Source organism: Sorex fumeus, unplaced genomic scaffold (assembly GCF_029834395.1).
Source record: "Sorex fumeus unplaced genomic scaffold, SorFum_2.1 ptg000039l, whole genome shotgun sequence".
In the NCBI taxonomy this organism is placed as follows: Eukaryota; Metazoa; Chordata; class Mammalia; order Eulipotyphla; family Soricidae; genus Sorex; species Sorex fumeus.
In genome coordinates this window covers 15,452,613-15,468,014 of record NW_026606096.1, presented here as the reverse complement: position 1 = coordinate 15,468,014, position 15,402 = coordinate 15,452,613, and the positions used below count along the sequence as shown (strand labels likewise).

Genomic DNA, 15,402 nt, shown 5'->3' with positions numbered 1-15,402 from the left:
TGCCTGTTAGAGGAAAAATAATTCCAAGCCTTGCAGGGAGCCTAAAGATTCTGAGAATGAGCAACTTTTGTTCTGAGTTTAGCTGTACCTGGGGTTACTCAACGCTCTGTGCTCAAGGGACACTCCTAGCAGTGCTTGGGGGACCATATGCAGTGGAATTGAATCTCAGTGGAGAAGTAGAAACTTATAAATTCAGTTGCACTTTCAGAAAGGAAGATTGAACTTGAAACACAGTCTGGTACTACTATTTCTTTCTCAACCAGGATGGGATTAAGAAACATTGTGAAGGTGGGGCTGGAGTGATAGCACAGCTGGTAGGGCGTTTTTTTGTTTGTTTGTTTGTTTGTTTTGCCTTTTTGGGCGTTTGCCTTGCAGGGCCACCAACCCGGGTTCGATTTCCAGCGTTCCATATGGTCCCCCGAGCACAGAGCACCGCCAGGGGTAATTCCTGAGTGCAGAGACAGGAGTAATCCCTGTGAAACACCCAGGTGTGACCCAAAAAAGAAAAAAAAAAGAAAGAAAGAAAGAAAGAAAGAAAGAAAGAAAGAAAGAAAGAAATATGAGAAGGATAAAGGTAGGAAATTCACTGTGGAGATTGGATTTTCAGGATTAGTGGCCTACCTCTTGCCCCCTGGCTAAATACTACTTAATCCCTACTTTCAGAGTATCCTATCAGGGTTAATTCACCTCCCTTCCTTCTGACTGGTCTTTTCTTTAAAGCCCCACCCATCCAACAGAATATAAAAACAGGTCAAACACAGGACAGAGCGGCAGGCCGACTTCCAGTCCTTCGGGGAGAGTCAGCTCAACACCAGCACCAAGGACTCAACCAGACCAGGGTCACCGATCCAGGTAATAACCAATAAGGACTGTAGGTTTACGGGAGGCAGAGGGAGAGCATAATTTCCATTCCTAGTGTCTGTTCTATGGAGAACACTATTTTTATTGGAGGAAATACTTCATAGAGGATCTGATATCTGTTTCCTTATATGAAGTACTATACCTTAGCACCTATCTTCCTGGATTACGTTGAGTCGTTTCCCCATCTCCAGGACTTTGGTCACAGCTGGGGATTGTCACTAAATAATCAGGGTTCTATTCCATGAAGCCTTACAGAGTTGGCTATCTATGAGTGATTATGGAGAAGGAGAATCTGGTTGCGTTGAAGACGGTGAACAGGGCACTGGAAAGCTCGTTCTCCTACTTCCTTGGGAGGGTCTTATCTTCCTCAGAACACATCAACTCTTTTAAAGCTGTAGATATTGCTGGCCAAGAGAGTTGTTGAGCTCGACTTCCCTTCATATCCACATTTATTCATGACGGGCTGCTCCTTGTGACTTGAGTCACTGGACAACAGTGGATCAGGCAGTATGATAAATCATCAGAGAGGGACCCTCACTGAGAAAGACATTGGGTATACGATACAGTTCTGAAGGTGTAACTTGTTTTGACAGGAAACCGCCTGAGGACTCCCAAATTCAGACAGTGCCCACGCTAACCCAATCCTGCCCTTCCCACACCTGAGGATGGAAGAGGTGTCAGCAGTCCTGGCCAAAATCCAGCCAAAATGCTTCTGTCCCGTCTGCCTGGACTACCTCAAGGACCCTGTCACCATCGACTGCGGCCACAACTTCTGCGACTCCTGCATCCGCATGTCATGGAAGGACCTGCAGGACACATTCCCTTGTCCCGTGTGCCAACTGGTCCGCCAGGAGATGCGTGTCAGTGCCAACGCCCAGCTGGGCAGGCTGGTGGGCCTGGCCAAACGCCTGTATAGCTCCAGGAGCAGCAAGATGGCATGGGGAGAGGAGCACAGGCATGAAGACCACAGGCAGGGGATGAGCCTCTTCTGCGAGGATGATCAGGAGCTGCTATGTCCCCTGTTTGCCCGGTGTCTTGATCTTCAGAGTTCTGTGGAAGAGGCCGCATCCTATCACAGACAGAGGCTCAACAGGTACATCAAGTCCCTGAAGAAGCGGTTGGCAAAGGTGCAGAAGCTAAAAGTCACCCATGAGAGAAAGATCCTTCAACTGACCGAGGAGGCCAGAATGCTTAAGAGTCAGCTGGCCTCAGAATTTGAGCTGCTCACCCAGTTTGTGGAGCATGAGCAAGAGGCAGCTCTCCGCAGGCTGGCAGAAGAGGAGAAACGCCTGCAGCAGCAGCTCAGGGCCAACCTGGAGGCCTACTCAGACCACATCTGGGCGCTGAAAGACCTCAGACGGGAGGTGGCGGAGCGGAGCGTGATGTCCGAGGAGATGGTGCTGAGGGGGGTGAGGGGCCTGCAGCAGCGCTGGGCAGGCCTGCAGCCCCTGGCCGTGCAGCCCCTGCACTTAAGGCCAGCGGCCTACAGCCTCCCTCCTCTGTGCTCGGCGCTCAGCAGCATCATCCGGAGATTCCGAGAGAGCATCAGCCTGGACCCCCACACAGCCCATCCCAGCCTGCGTGTGTCTAAAGATAAAAAGTCTGTGACCTGGGTGAGGAAAAATCTCAACCGTGCTTGAAATCCCGGGCCATTGGAAGATGCTGCCGAGCTGGTGGTCCTGGGCCGGGAGGGCTTCGCGTCTGGCCGCCACTACTGGGAGGTGCAGGTAGGCGCCAAGCCCGAGTGGGCCGTGGGCGTGTGCAGCATGGCCCCTTCGGCCCAGGCCTCGCGTCCCCTGGTGGCTCCCAAGAGATGCTGGACGCTGCAGCTGCAGGACGGCGACTACCTGGCCGTGAGCATGAGTGCGGGGGCCGTGCCTCTGGCTCTCAGGGACCAGCCCGCGGCCATCGGCATTTACCTGGACTGGGAGCTGGGCCAGCTTTCCTTCTACAACGCCGCCGACAGGTCTCACCTGCACTTGTTCAACGAGCCCTTTGCTCAAGAGCTCAAGCCGTACTTCCGCGTGGGGCGCGACTGTGCCCCTCTCTCTGTGGGGGCGGGCAGGGCTTAGGGGGTTGATCCCTATTTCTGCTTTCTTCCTGTAATTAATTTATAGAGTAGGTTGTGGATTATTCAGTGATCACTGTGTTTTATTTAATTCACTTGTCATCGAATCTGGCACAATATTTTGAAAAGTATTTATTTCACTTTCAGGGAAGAAGAGCATTGTTTTTCTCTGTATATTGCCTCTTGTTTCTTTCTTTCTTTCTTTCTTTTTTTTTTTTCGGTGGGATGGTGGTATGGTTGGGTGGTAGATCCCAGCCATGAGTGTTCAGATGTACTACCTGGAGATGGTCTTAAGGCTTCTTTTGTTATGTCCCATGCAGGATTATATAAATTTATTTTTCTGTGGCTCAACCATTCGTGCTCACCACTCACCCTCACAAAAACCCGGTGACTTTTCAAGAAATTCCTCACTGTCGAAATACATTGTCCTGATTACACTGGGCTTGAAGCACATGCCCTTCCCTACTGCCTGGAATGGCAGATAGGCTTCTCCTTTGTGTACCACTTTTCCAATAAAGGCGGTTATTTTTGTGTTTAGTTGCTTGTGTTTTCTGTTGTTTCTTTCTTAGACTTGATCACTTGACTTCCCGTTATTAATCATCAATTTGCTCGAGCGGGTGCCAGTAACGTCTCCATTTCTCCCTGTCGTGTGCTAGTGTAGCCCAACGGCGTCTGTTCCTTCTAGGAACACAAAGAGCCTCAAACCGATCGTTTAGGGTCTTAACAAAGAAGTCCCGTGGAATTCAGTCGGTACCCTGGCTCTAGTCCAGCGGTCATCTCCAAATCTCATTAAGTGTCCAGCCCTTCTGATTTTTGACGCCTTGGCAAATGAGACAGCATCCCGGATTCTTGATCGTCAATGGAGGTCAGAACTCCAGATTCTCTCTCTCATTCGAGTGAAACATGATACTCCAAGCATAGCTCTTTCAATGCCTCAGTTCTTAGACTAGTATATAAAATTTCCTGTCTGAGTTCCAATAGTTTTCACATATGTGTCTGAAATAATTTAAAGTCTCCTTTTTTTGGATGACCTCTTTCAAAGTGTTTCAGGTGGGAACAAGAAGGGTGATTAGTGGCCCATATTTTCCCATGAATTGGGATAGAGCCATTGAGCCCTTAAGAGAAACTATGCATTTACGGGAGGCGGGGGGTGGGGGGGCAATGATAGGTGGGGATGATCTCTCCACACTGAGGAAAGGGCAGTTTGGTTTCCTGTCTCCTTCCAAAGCAAATGTTAGGGAGATTCACTTTTTATTTATTTATTTTTCCTTTTTGGGGTCACACCCAGCGATGCTCTGGGGTTACTCCTGGCTATACTCTCAGGAATTACTCCTGGCAGTGCTCAGGGGACCATATTGGATGCTTGAATTCGAACCTTGGTTGGCCCCATGCTAGGCAAACTCCCTACCTGCTATGCTATCACTCCAGCCCCAAGGTTCACTTTTTAAGGGAAACGTGATTCCTAGATTCCATTTAACACAAGATTAAAGTAAGTTTATCCAGCTCAAGGGTCTTTGTAAACTTGAGTTTCCTGGACACAAAGAGGAATGTCTGTTGGCATTGCCATGAGTATGGACTTTGAAGCAGAACTCAGCTGCATTTCCCCAGGGGACAGGGGCTGACTCAGTGATTAACTTCTGATCAAGCAGTTTTACTTCCCCTGTCAGTAAGAGAGGTATTTCCAGGTTTTGTCTTTGCCTCCTGTTTTCTGGGTCCCAAACACATTTTGTGCTTTTCAGCATTCACACAGCAACCAGCTCTAGTTGTGGGCACCGAGCTCGGCCTGTGGTACTAGGTGTCCATCATCAGAGCTTGCCCCGAGGTGCTGTGCCTTTACGGTCTAGTCAGTGGGAACCCTGACTCTTGACTGGATTGAGACGTGTCTCTTCAGGAGGGTCTCCCTTCTTCAAAAATTATATTTCCTGTTCCCATTCCAGTCGTCGCATGATGTTCTCGAGGGTGGCATTGAAGAGTTTCGGTGAAATGGTATCACCCTGCCGCACCCCTCTCTTGACATCAACGATCACTTCTTTGTAGAATGGTGAGATCCTGGTAGTGAATCCGCAATACAGCTCACGGAGGATCCTGATGTATTGGGCTTGAATGCCCTGATTGGCTAGGGCTTCAATGACCGCTTCCGTCTCAACAGAATCAAAGGCCTTCTTTAAATCAATGAACGTTAAGCAGAGCGGCATCTTGAACTCCCGAGAAACCTCAATGAGCTTGGTTATCGTGTGGATATGGTCGATGGTGCTGAATCCTTTGCGGAACCCTGCTTCCTCACATGGTTGTCCTTCATCTAGTGTTCTGCCAATCCTATTCAGGATGACTCGAGTGAACATCTTGTAGATGACAGACAATAGGCAGATCGGGCGATAGTTGCCAATGTCATGGATGTCTCCCTTCTTGAACAGTAGTATGGTCCTGCTGGTTTTCCATTGAGACGGAACCTTGCTTTCAGACAGGTAGCGAGTGAAGAGCTGAGCCAGTGTATTGATGAGTACTGACGGCAGGTTCTTCAGGTGTTCAGGTCTGACCTTGTCTGGGCCGGGTGCTGTTTGCTTCTTTACTGACGAAATGGCGTGTCGGATTTCGGAAGGGAGAACGTTGGGAACGACATACCCATCCTGTGGAATTTGGTATGTCGGCAAGTGGACCTGGCTATCGAAGAGATTTGAGTAGAAGTCATGGATAATCTTCTCCATTGCCGTTCTGGAGGATGTGATGGATCCATCAGGACGTTGGAGGGCAGTCATCTTGGTCTTATAGTTGGCGAAAGACAGGCGGGCGTTACGAATACTTTTCCCGGCTTCTGTCGCATCTACCAGTACTTCTGCTCTTCTCTCTTTGAGGTCTTCCTTGATCGCATCTCTGCACTGCTTTGCAAGCTCGGACGTTAGCTTGCGGTTGCCTGAGGCATGCGCCAAACCACGCTGGCGAATTAGCTCAAGAGTTTTCGAAGATAGGCGACTTTTTGTGGCTATCTCTCTCTTGGCGTTCCTCGCACATTCATGGAGGTGCTGAACCAGTCGATCGTATTCCTCGTCAATGTTGTCAACAATGGCATCTTCCCATGTTGCCGCAATAGTACCAAAGAGTTCCCAGTTGGTGGTCATTCTGGGAGTTCTCTTTTTGAACTTTGCAGCCCTTTCTCCCCGCTCTGTGAAGTAGAATTTTGCACGAAGGAGACGGTGGTCCGATCCCGTTCGAAATTTTGGGACAACAGCGACATCAGTCAGGCAAAACCGTCGATTGAATATGATGTGGTCTATTTCATTGTGGAATCGTCCACCGGGAGACTCCCATGTCCATCGTTTAGATTCTGCCTTCTGGAACTGTGAGTTACCATGAATGGTCTTGGTCGACATGATGAACTCAGACAGTCTCTCACCCTGTTCGTTCCATTCTAGGCCATGGGTCCCGACGTGAAGTTCTTCAGCTGATCTTCTCGGTCCTATCTTGGCATTAAAATCACCCACAATGATCTTGTAGAAGGTGTGGTCTTCTTTATAGAACTTCTCTAGCTCCATGTAGAACTTCTCGATTTCTCTTTCATCATAATGAGATGTTGGTGCGTAGACAACGAAGATAGAAACTGCAGGCAGTGAGCCACATCTATTCAAATGTAAACGTCCAATTCGGGTTGTTAGGCATTCGAATGAATCAATGCTCTTGGCCAAGTTTGTGTTGACAAGGACACCGACGCCTCCAACACCTCTTTTATCGCATGTTCCGAGGAACAATTCTTCTCCAGTGTCGAAAACGGCATGGTGAGATTCGTGCCTTCTTGTCTCGGTCATACCAATGATGTCGTACTTGATCATTCGCGCTTGTACCATCAGGTCCTCGATGGATGCATCTGATGCTAGCGTACGTGCATTGAAAGTACAGACGATCATTTTTGTCTTCCTTCGTTGTGGCAGCCTAGGTCGGCCTTGAGATTTTGTCGGCCTCTCCTTTCTCATCCTTCTCAGTGCTTGCATGTCGGTGAAGCCTTCAGGGTCAGGTGAATGAGACCAGTTGTAGTTACTGGTTTTGGCATATCGAATACACAGCGGATAGCTTGCCAGGCTCTTCCGGGCGGGCGGAATACTCTCGGTAGCTTGCCAGTCTTTCCGAGAGGTATAGAGGCTTTTGGGGTGACCTCTAATCACTCTTGTAGGTGTTACCATATTTGAACCCTATCAAATATGGTACGACAATTCCAGAAGACGGGTATTTAGTGTCTTATGATGTGTCGTGCGGCCGCAAGCGGCCGCGCGGGTCCGGAAAGCGTCCTGGAGTGTGGCGACGGCTGGGTAGTGGAAGTAGTGTAGTGGGAAGGAATGGGAGTGAAGATAGATGGTCGGCAACTATACCACCTCCGCTTTGCTGATGACATTGTTTTAATAACACCAAACATCAGCCAAGCAGCACAAATGCTGGCCGACTTTGACCATGAGTGTGGAAAGGTAGGACTAGAGCTGAATCTTATGAAGACAATGTTTATGAGAAACAGCCTCGTTCCAGACGCCCCATTCGCTCTCAATGGAACGACCATCTCCAAATGCAACAGCTATGTGTACCTAGGTTGAGAGGTCAACATGACAAATGACCTGGCACCCGAGCTGCGCAGGAGGAAGAGAGCGGCTTGGAACGCCTTCAAGAACGTCGAAGAAATAGCTAAGAGGACGAAGAACCTCCAGCTCCGGGCACATCTCTTTGATTCCACTGTTCTTCCTGCATTAACATATGCCTCAGAGACCTGGGCCCTACGCAAACAAGATGAGAACACCATTCAGGTCTCCCAAAGAAGAATAGAAAGAGCTATGCTTGGAATATCACGTTTCACTCAAATGAGAGAACGAATCCGGAGTTCTGACATCCGTCAACGATCAAGGATCAGGGACGCTGTCTCATTTGCCAAGGTGTCGAAAATCAGATGGGCTGGTCACGTAATGAGATTTAAAGACGACCGCTGGACTAGAGCTGTTACCGACTGGATTCCTCGGGATGTCAAGAGACGGCGTGGCCGCCCACCTACCAGATGGTCAGACTTCTTTGTCAAGATCATGAACGATCGGTTTGAGGCCCTCCATGTTCCCGGTGCGAAGAGATGCCATTGGGCTACACTAGCACGCGACAGGGACAAATGGAGACGTTACTGGCGCCCGCTCGAGCAAATCGACGACTAACGGGAAGTTAAGTGATTAAGTGATATTTCCTGTTGTGATTGAGTCATGAACACAGATGTTTAGGTGAACTTCCAGAAAGGTCCATGTTATCCTTTGCAAGATGTAGGGAACACATGTTAAAAGAACAGTATTCTCCCGAGTCTCAGAGTCATAACTAAATCTCCAAAGAGATGCAAGTCAACCCACAAAAATTCATGGATACAGCAACTTCCCAGCTAAAATCTCTGGGGGTGTCTTTGGGGGGAGATGCTAAGTCCTCACCCTCCCAAAGTCTTTGTAGCTGCATCCTAGAGCTGCCAAAAGCCCAACTCCACTGCTTCATGACTAATCTCTGCAGAGACACCAAACAGACACAAATTGCAAGTCCACTGGTTTTCAGGCTGTAAACTCGGGGTCTTTTTAGAGTGGCGGTGGGCAACCTCCCATGCTCCCCCTTCCTGATCCTGAACTTTAGGAAGCCCTGGAAGTCATTAATACCTACATCCCAGAGTCTCTGCCATGTAAACTCATCCATTAGCTCAGGAAATACAATTTCTGGAGTTCGGGGGTGGGGGAGGGGGGCCTGGGCGTAGGAGGGCATGTGTTGTCCTGTAAAACTTCCAAATTGTACAGTACTGACATTCCAGTAGAAGCACACCAAATTATATGGGAAAGTAACAGAAAAGCCAACAAAACTCAATAAACAAAAACAAATACAAGGCTCAACTAGCAACAAAAGGACTTAATAACCCCATGGCAAGATATAAGACCCTTCACAAATTTTCTTTTTGTGATTTTTTTTTATAATTCCTTTAGTCATTTAGACTAATGGAAATCCCATTAGTGTATAACTAATTGAAACAGGCAATAAAAGTAAATTATTTCAGGCCTACACTAATGAGGCAATTTAGGGAGTGGTTAGGAAAATGGGGAAAATGGGGACAAAGGTGAAGGGAAGGTCACATGGTGGTGGGTTTGGTGTAGGAACATTGAATGCCCATAACAAATGTATTATGAACATCTTGGTAGCACTGTAGGTCTGTCCTACCATTATTCATCAATTTGCTCGAGTGGGCACCAGTCACGTCTCCACTGTGAGACTTGTTACTATTTTTGGCATATTGAATATGACATGGGGAGCTTGCCAGGCTTTGCCGTGCGGGCAGATACTCTCGGTAGCTTGCTGGGCTCTCTGAGAGGGGAGGAGCAATTGATCCCCGGTCACCGGAGTGCAAGGCAAATCCCCTACTCACTGTGCTATCGCCCCAGCCCAACACCTTGGTAAATCATAGGACTTAAGTGAAGTTTTTTTAAAAAAAAGAACTGCACTTTTTTTTTTCATTGTTTTTTTTTTTAATTTTTTTATTTATTTATTGAATCACCATGGGAAAGGTTACAAAGCTTTCAGGTTTAGGTCTCAGTCATGCAAATATCAAGCACATTTCCCTTTACCAAAACTTATTTTTTACCATGAAGAACCCCAATAAAACACCAACCCCCACCCCTCCCGGTCCCTGTGGGGCAGATGAATTCTAGTTAACACTCTATCTGCTTTGATTAGATTCATTGTTTCAATAAAAGATTCACCACTATTGTTTAGAGTTTACCCCCCCACCCCCGAATCAGACATGCTGACAAAGCATTGTGAAGTGATTTGCTTTCTACAGCTGGGTTCAAGAATTATATGTTGGTTTTGGATTTCTGCTATTTTACTTATTGACCCTGGAAGTATTTCTACTGAAAGTCAGATAGTTAAGAAATTGGTTTCTGTGCTCTGGAGTCGTGGCCGTGCTGGAGAGCGGCTATTGGGGGGCAACTGGTGGCCTCAGTAGGGCGCGAAGGGCGGACCGAAACGCCCCCCTTCCCATGAGGTTTTAGTCGCCCCCAGTCCCCCGGCTCATACCTGCTGTCCATAAGGCTCCCATGCGGCCGCCATCTTTCTTTCCAGAGAGGAGAAGGCGACTGGGGCAACACCCTTTCCCCTCCGGACAGACCTGATGGCCTGGATCAACGCATAGTCCGTTCACTTTTCTGCTCCAAGCTGCCGGGTTCTGCATTAAGTCCTTGTGCTTCTGGGGCCGTGGCCATGCTGGAGAGCCGCTCGTGGGGGGCAACTGGTGACCTCGGTAGGGCGTGAAGGACGGACCGGAACGCCCCCCTTCATGAGGTTTTAGTCGCCCCCACACCCCCGGCTCATACCTGCTGTCCACAAGGCTCCCATGTGGCCGCCATCTTTCTTTCCAGAGGGAGGAGGGCGGAAGGGACCAACACCCTTTCCCCTCCGGGCAGACATGATGGCCTGGATTAATGCATAGTACTTTCACTTTTCTGCTCCAAGCTGCTGGGTTCTGCATTAAGTCCTTGTGCTTCTGGGGCTGTGGCCGGGCTGGAGAGCCGCTCGTGTGGGGCAACTGGTGACCTCGGTAGGGCATGAAGGACGGACTGGAATGCCCCCCTTCCCATGAGGTTTTAGTCGCCCCCACATACCCGGCTCATACCTGCTGTCCACAAGGCTCCCATGCGGCCACCATCTTTCTTTCCAGAGAGGAGAAGGCGACTGGGGCAACACCCTTTCTCCTCCGGACAGACCTGATGGCCTGGATTAACGCATAGTCCGTTCACTTTTCTGCTCCAAGCTGTCGGGTTCTGCATTAAGTCCTTGTGCTTCTGGGGCCGTGGCCATGCTGGAGAGCCGCTCGCGGGGGGCAACTGGTGACCTCGGTAGGGCGTGAAGGACGGACCGGAACGCCCCCCTTCCCATGAGGTTTTAGTCGCCCCCACTCCCCCGGCTCATAACTGCTGTCCACAAGGCTCCCATGCAGCCGCCATCCTTCTTTCCAGAGAGGAGAGGGCGAATGGGGCAATACCCTTTCCCCTCCGGACAGTCATGATGGCCTGGATTAACGCATAGCCCGTTCACTTTTCTGCTCCAAGCTGCTGGGTTATGCATTAAGTCCTTGTGTTTCTGGGGCTGTGGCCGTGCTGCAAACTTAACTATGATTTTCAGAGAGAAACGTTGGGTGGTTTACTTCCCATGGATCACTTTGTATATAGAGAGATGTTGCGCGGTTTTGAGGAAAAGTCCAAGTTCCCGCATACTCGTGCTGTGGTTGTAGAGGTTTCTGGTCACCGGGGTTCCATCTGGGGGAGGCGGGATGCGGTACCTACCCCATCTGGGGCTTCCCGATGATCTCAGCTCTTTTTGGAACCTGTTTTTGTTTTCTTTCTTTGGGATCTGTGGATCCCGCCCTCCATGTTGTTCTTCTCTTCAGCTGAATTGAACTGCACTTCTTAAAGCAAGGTATGGACAGAGCTGTCAGATGCCTCACAACACTTCATTCTGTGCAGCTCTCTCTCCTCTATACCATCCTGTTCTCAAACTGCCTAGAGAAACATCTCAAGTTTTCTACTCACTGGTGTTTGTGTGCCTATATTTTTGCCCAATTCTCAGGTAACTTGTTATTTCTTTCTGCTCGGACTAATGGGGGCTGAAGTGATAGCACAGCAGAAGGGCATTTGCCTTGCTCGCAGCCAGCCCGGTTGATCATGCTCACCATCACGATCATCCTTTTGCTCGTGGATTGCCTCGAGCAGGCACCAGTAACGTCTCCTTCGGTCCTAGCCCTGAGATTTTAAAAAGTGCCATATTCAAGGCTCTTTCAGGGTTAGGAGAATGAGACCCATCATTGTTACTGGTATTTGGCACATTGGGTACACCACGGGGAATTTGCCAGACTCTGCTGTGTGGGCAGGTTACATTCGGTAGCTTGCCAGGTTGTTCAAAGCAAAAATGAGATAATAAGATGTCCCGCATTCGCATTCGTGGCCATGTGCTTCCAGGAGCTGGATTTTATAGTCTCTGGGTCTTGGCCATTGATGGGATTACACGGCGCCAGGGGGCAGTTGGTGGGTGTGACCTCTGCCTACTGGAAGATGGAGGATCTGGGTGGAGGATGCTCAGCCCCGATCAGAGCAGGCTTGGAGATCTCAGACCCGGGATCCTCTTACCTGTGTTCCTCGACCGGTTCCTTCATGTGTGTGGAGAGTGGGCTCAGCATGGTTGTGGTTGGTTCTGGAGGTCTTCGGCTGCCAGGTATACGCTCCGCGTGGTGAGGAAAACTCAACCTGTCCCCCTCCAAGGGGCCCCAGCAAGGACAGCCAGACAAAGGGTCAGAAGACTCTGCACTGTTCTCTTCACAGCCAGCCCAGCCAAGCCAGGTTCGATTCCTCTGTCCACCTGGAAGAGCCAGGCGAGCTATCCAGAGTATCTCGCCCGCATGGCAAAGCCTTGCATGCTACCCATGATGTATTCAATATGCTAAACACAGTAACAAGAGCTCTCAAAATGGAGACGTTATTGGGCCCACTCGAGCAAATTGATGATCAACGAGAGGGCAGCGTTTTGGACTAATATGTTTACAGATTCTTGTTCCCAGTCAGGTGGAATCTCCAGAGAAACTTAAACAAATGGAACACCAAGTCCATCAATGACAAAGTACAGATGTGTGGAAACATTTCTGAGACGAACTAACATTTATCATATGAGCTCTACACAAACAATATGACAAACATCATTTATGAACTCCAATTCATGGTTTGTTATCTCAGAACTATCCTAAGACTTTTTTTTTGTTTTGTTTTGTTTTGGGGCCACACCCAGCAATGCTCGGTGTATTCTTCTGGTTCTGAACTCAGCATTACTCTTAGCAATTCTCCATGGGTACTATATGAGATGCTGGGAATTGAACCTGGATTAGTTGTATAGTTTAATTAACAGTACTGTAAATCTCAATAAAAATGCAAAGTTTAATTAACAGCACTGTAAATCCCAAAAAAAACGAGAAGAAAAGATGATCTCACATAAACACATTGATGCAAGTAAATCTAGAAGACTACCAGATAACTAATCCCTTCATCTGAGCATATAAATGATTTCATCTGCATTTTTTATAGAAATAAACCTATCCACTGACTAATCAGGTTGCATATGTAAATTAGGGTGTGTGAGATGATACATAATCTGGCCTCTCCCTCTGGGATCACTTCCTCTGAAGAGCATCACACGTCCTTGCCTCCAATCTGCTTTTGACAATCTGCCAAACCCCATACACCACAGAGGTCAAACAACAACCTTCCTAACATTTAGCCTGGTTGGACAAGTATTGCTGGAAATAGCTCCATGCCCCCAGATTATTCCCTGACACTCCATCCCCTCCCCAACTATTGCCCCCGCCACTCTCCCACTGAACAATAAGGGATCCTCTTTCTCATCCAGTGTGCACGAGTGAGTCAAGACTGTGGTCACAACTTGCCAGATGAAAGAGAAGGTTACACTTAACATAACAAATCCATTACTAAACTTAAAAAAATTGTTCAAAATATATTCAAATTTCTCTTCACAAAGTTCTGGTGAGGGAGCAATGGATCTGAACCAGCATACAAACGTTCAGGTTTTGGCTCTTCCCTGAGGGGGAATAGCCCCTGTTATGGCTAAGCCGATAGTTGATTCTACTAAGGGTAGTAACAGTGCTTGTTTCAGAGGCTGGGTTAGTTGTTACAGAAGGAGTGAGGAGATTCCATTTAAATAAGGAGGGGGACATGTGCCACTCTGTAAACGTCCTAACTTCATGGCTATTCCCAGAAAAGATATTGAGAGAAGCCAAAGAAACTATTGGGTCTTCAGGCTAAAATCTCTATGGAAAACTGGAGAATCCTGGACGATGCAAGTGGGTTCCATGGTATTGCAAGGGTCTTATTAGTAAGGAAGCAGGAATCAGTAAGGTAGTAGGTGCTGGGAGCTAAGAGAGATGTGAAGATGCGATGTTCTTGACTCTGACTACAGAAAAGGCACATGGTCTAGGATGGCAGCCCCAGGATGAGGAGGCAGGCGAGGGAAGAGTGTCTGTTCTTCCCCAGAACTGAGGTCTGCTAGCATGCTGGTGGTCAGCCAGTGAGAACCATTTTAAACTTCTGACCTCCAGAATGACAAAAGAATCATGAGTGCTAGGTTTTGGATTCATTTGTTAATCCATCCCTGTTGAGAGAGGTCACACCAGGCAACGCTCAGGATACCATGCAATGCCAGGGATCAAACTCAGGTCTCATGTGGGCAAAACTTGTGCCCAGTCCTTTGAGCATGTATCCAGTCAAAACTATTTTCTGCAGAGATAGATCCCAGTTTGTCCTTTCATCCTGAAGTAGGGCAAATGTCCATATTGATGTCTGAGTTTGCCCTTTTCCTACACTCGTGGAACTCGGCGGCTCACCTGTTTTGAAGAAGAGCTGGAAACATGGTCATTTGCCTAAGAACTTCATGCAGTCGTGGTTCCAGCTCTCGACGCAGGCCATGTCTGAGGTCATCACTGGGCATTGGCTTGTGCAACTGGTCAGTGCCTGGGACACCCTGCTCTGCTACCCCCATTCTGTGGCAGGGCACAGAGAGATGTGACTCACGGAGGGCCCAGCAGGCAGATTGTATGGTGGTGCATGCAGCCCTGGTCAGCACTGATGGGCAGTTGCTTGCGCAGACACTTTGAGTCTGGTGCCTCTGCGTTGTTTAGTTTCTGGGCCTCACCGGAAGTGCTCAGGATTTATTCCTGGTTCTATGTTCAGGGATTACTCCAGATGGGTCTCAGGGGACCATAGGGGGTTCCAGGTATTAAATCAAGGTCAGCTGTTCTCAACACAAATGCCATTACCCGTTGCACTATCTCTCGAGTCTCTACCTCAAGATTTTAATAGGCACTAACTCAAACCTTCGGAATTTTAATATCCTGAGATCTCATCTTTAGTCATGGTTGAGCGGAAGATGATGACACAGTCAGAGAAAAGAGCACAATGCCTTGAGACCTCTAAATCTGGTGTGGAGTGCAAACAGGTGTGTAGAAGACCATGAGAGAAACACTTGAAGAAAGACTTCAAAGGAGACCTTTATTCTTAAACAAGAATCACTGTCATGAGTACTTGTGTTATAGAAATCAGATGGGCCTAAACCAGCATTGATAGAAGTTGGCCAAAGAAACACAATCAGCACAGTTGAAAGTGCCAACTGCCTGGACACACATATGCCTTCAAGGTCCCAGTGCTGGTCCTCCACAGCTCAGCCTTTCTGCATGGTGCCAGCTTTCGTCAAGCCAGTCAGGGGGAATCTATGCCCAAATTATTTTGAAGCATCAATGATGATGAAGTCACCTATCTTTTTTGGAGGATTGGGGTGCAGTGAGGGAAAGTAAAAAATATTTTTTCTTTTCTTTTTTTAAAATTGAATTACCAAAACTTACAAAACGACAGCCATTTGTGATTGAGTTTCAGGCATACATT

General features: G+C 48.2%; 1 protein-coding gene across 1 annotated transcript; it reads left to right on the top strand.

Annotated features, from left to right (window-relative positions):
* The first annotated feature begins 1,526 nt into the window (after positions 1–1,526).
* Positions 1,527–2,501, top strand: LOC130028165 (tripartite motif-containing protein 75-like). Its single transcript, XM_056118873.1, has one exon. The coding sequence runs from the start codon at positions 1,527–1,529 to the stop codon at positions 2,499–2,501; it is 975 nt and encodes a 324-aa protein (XP_055974848.1).
* The last annotated feature ends 12,901 nt before the right edge of the window (positions 2,502–15,402 follow it).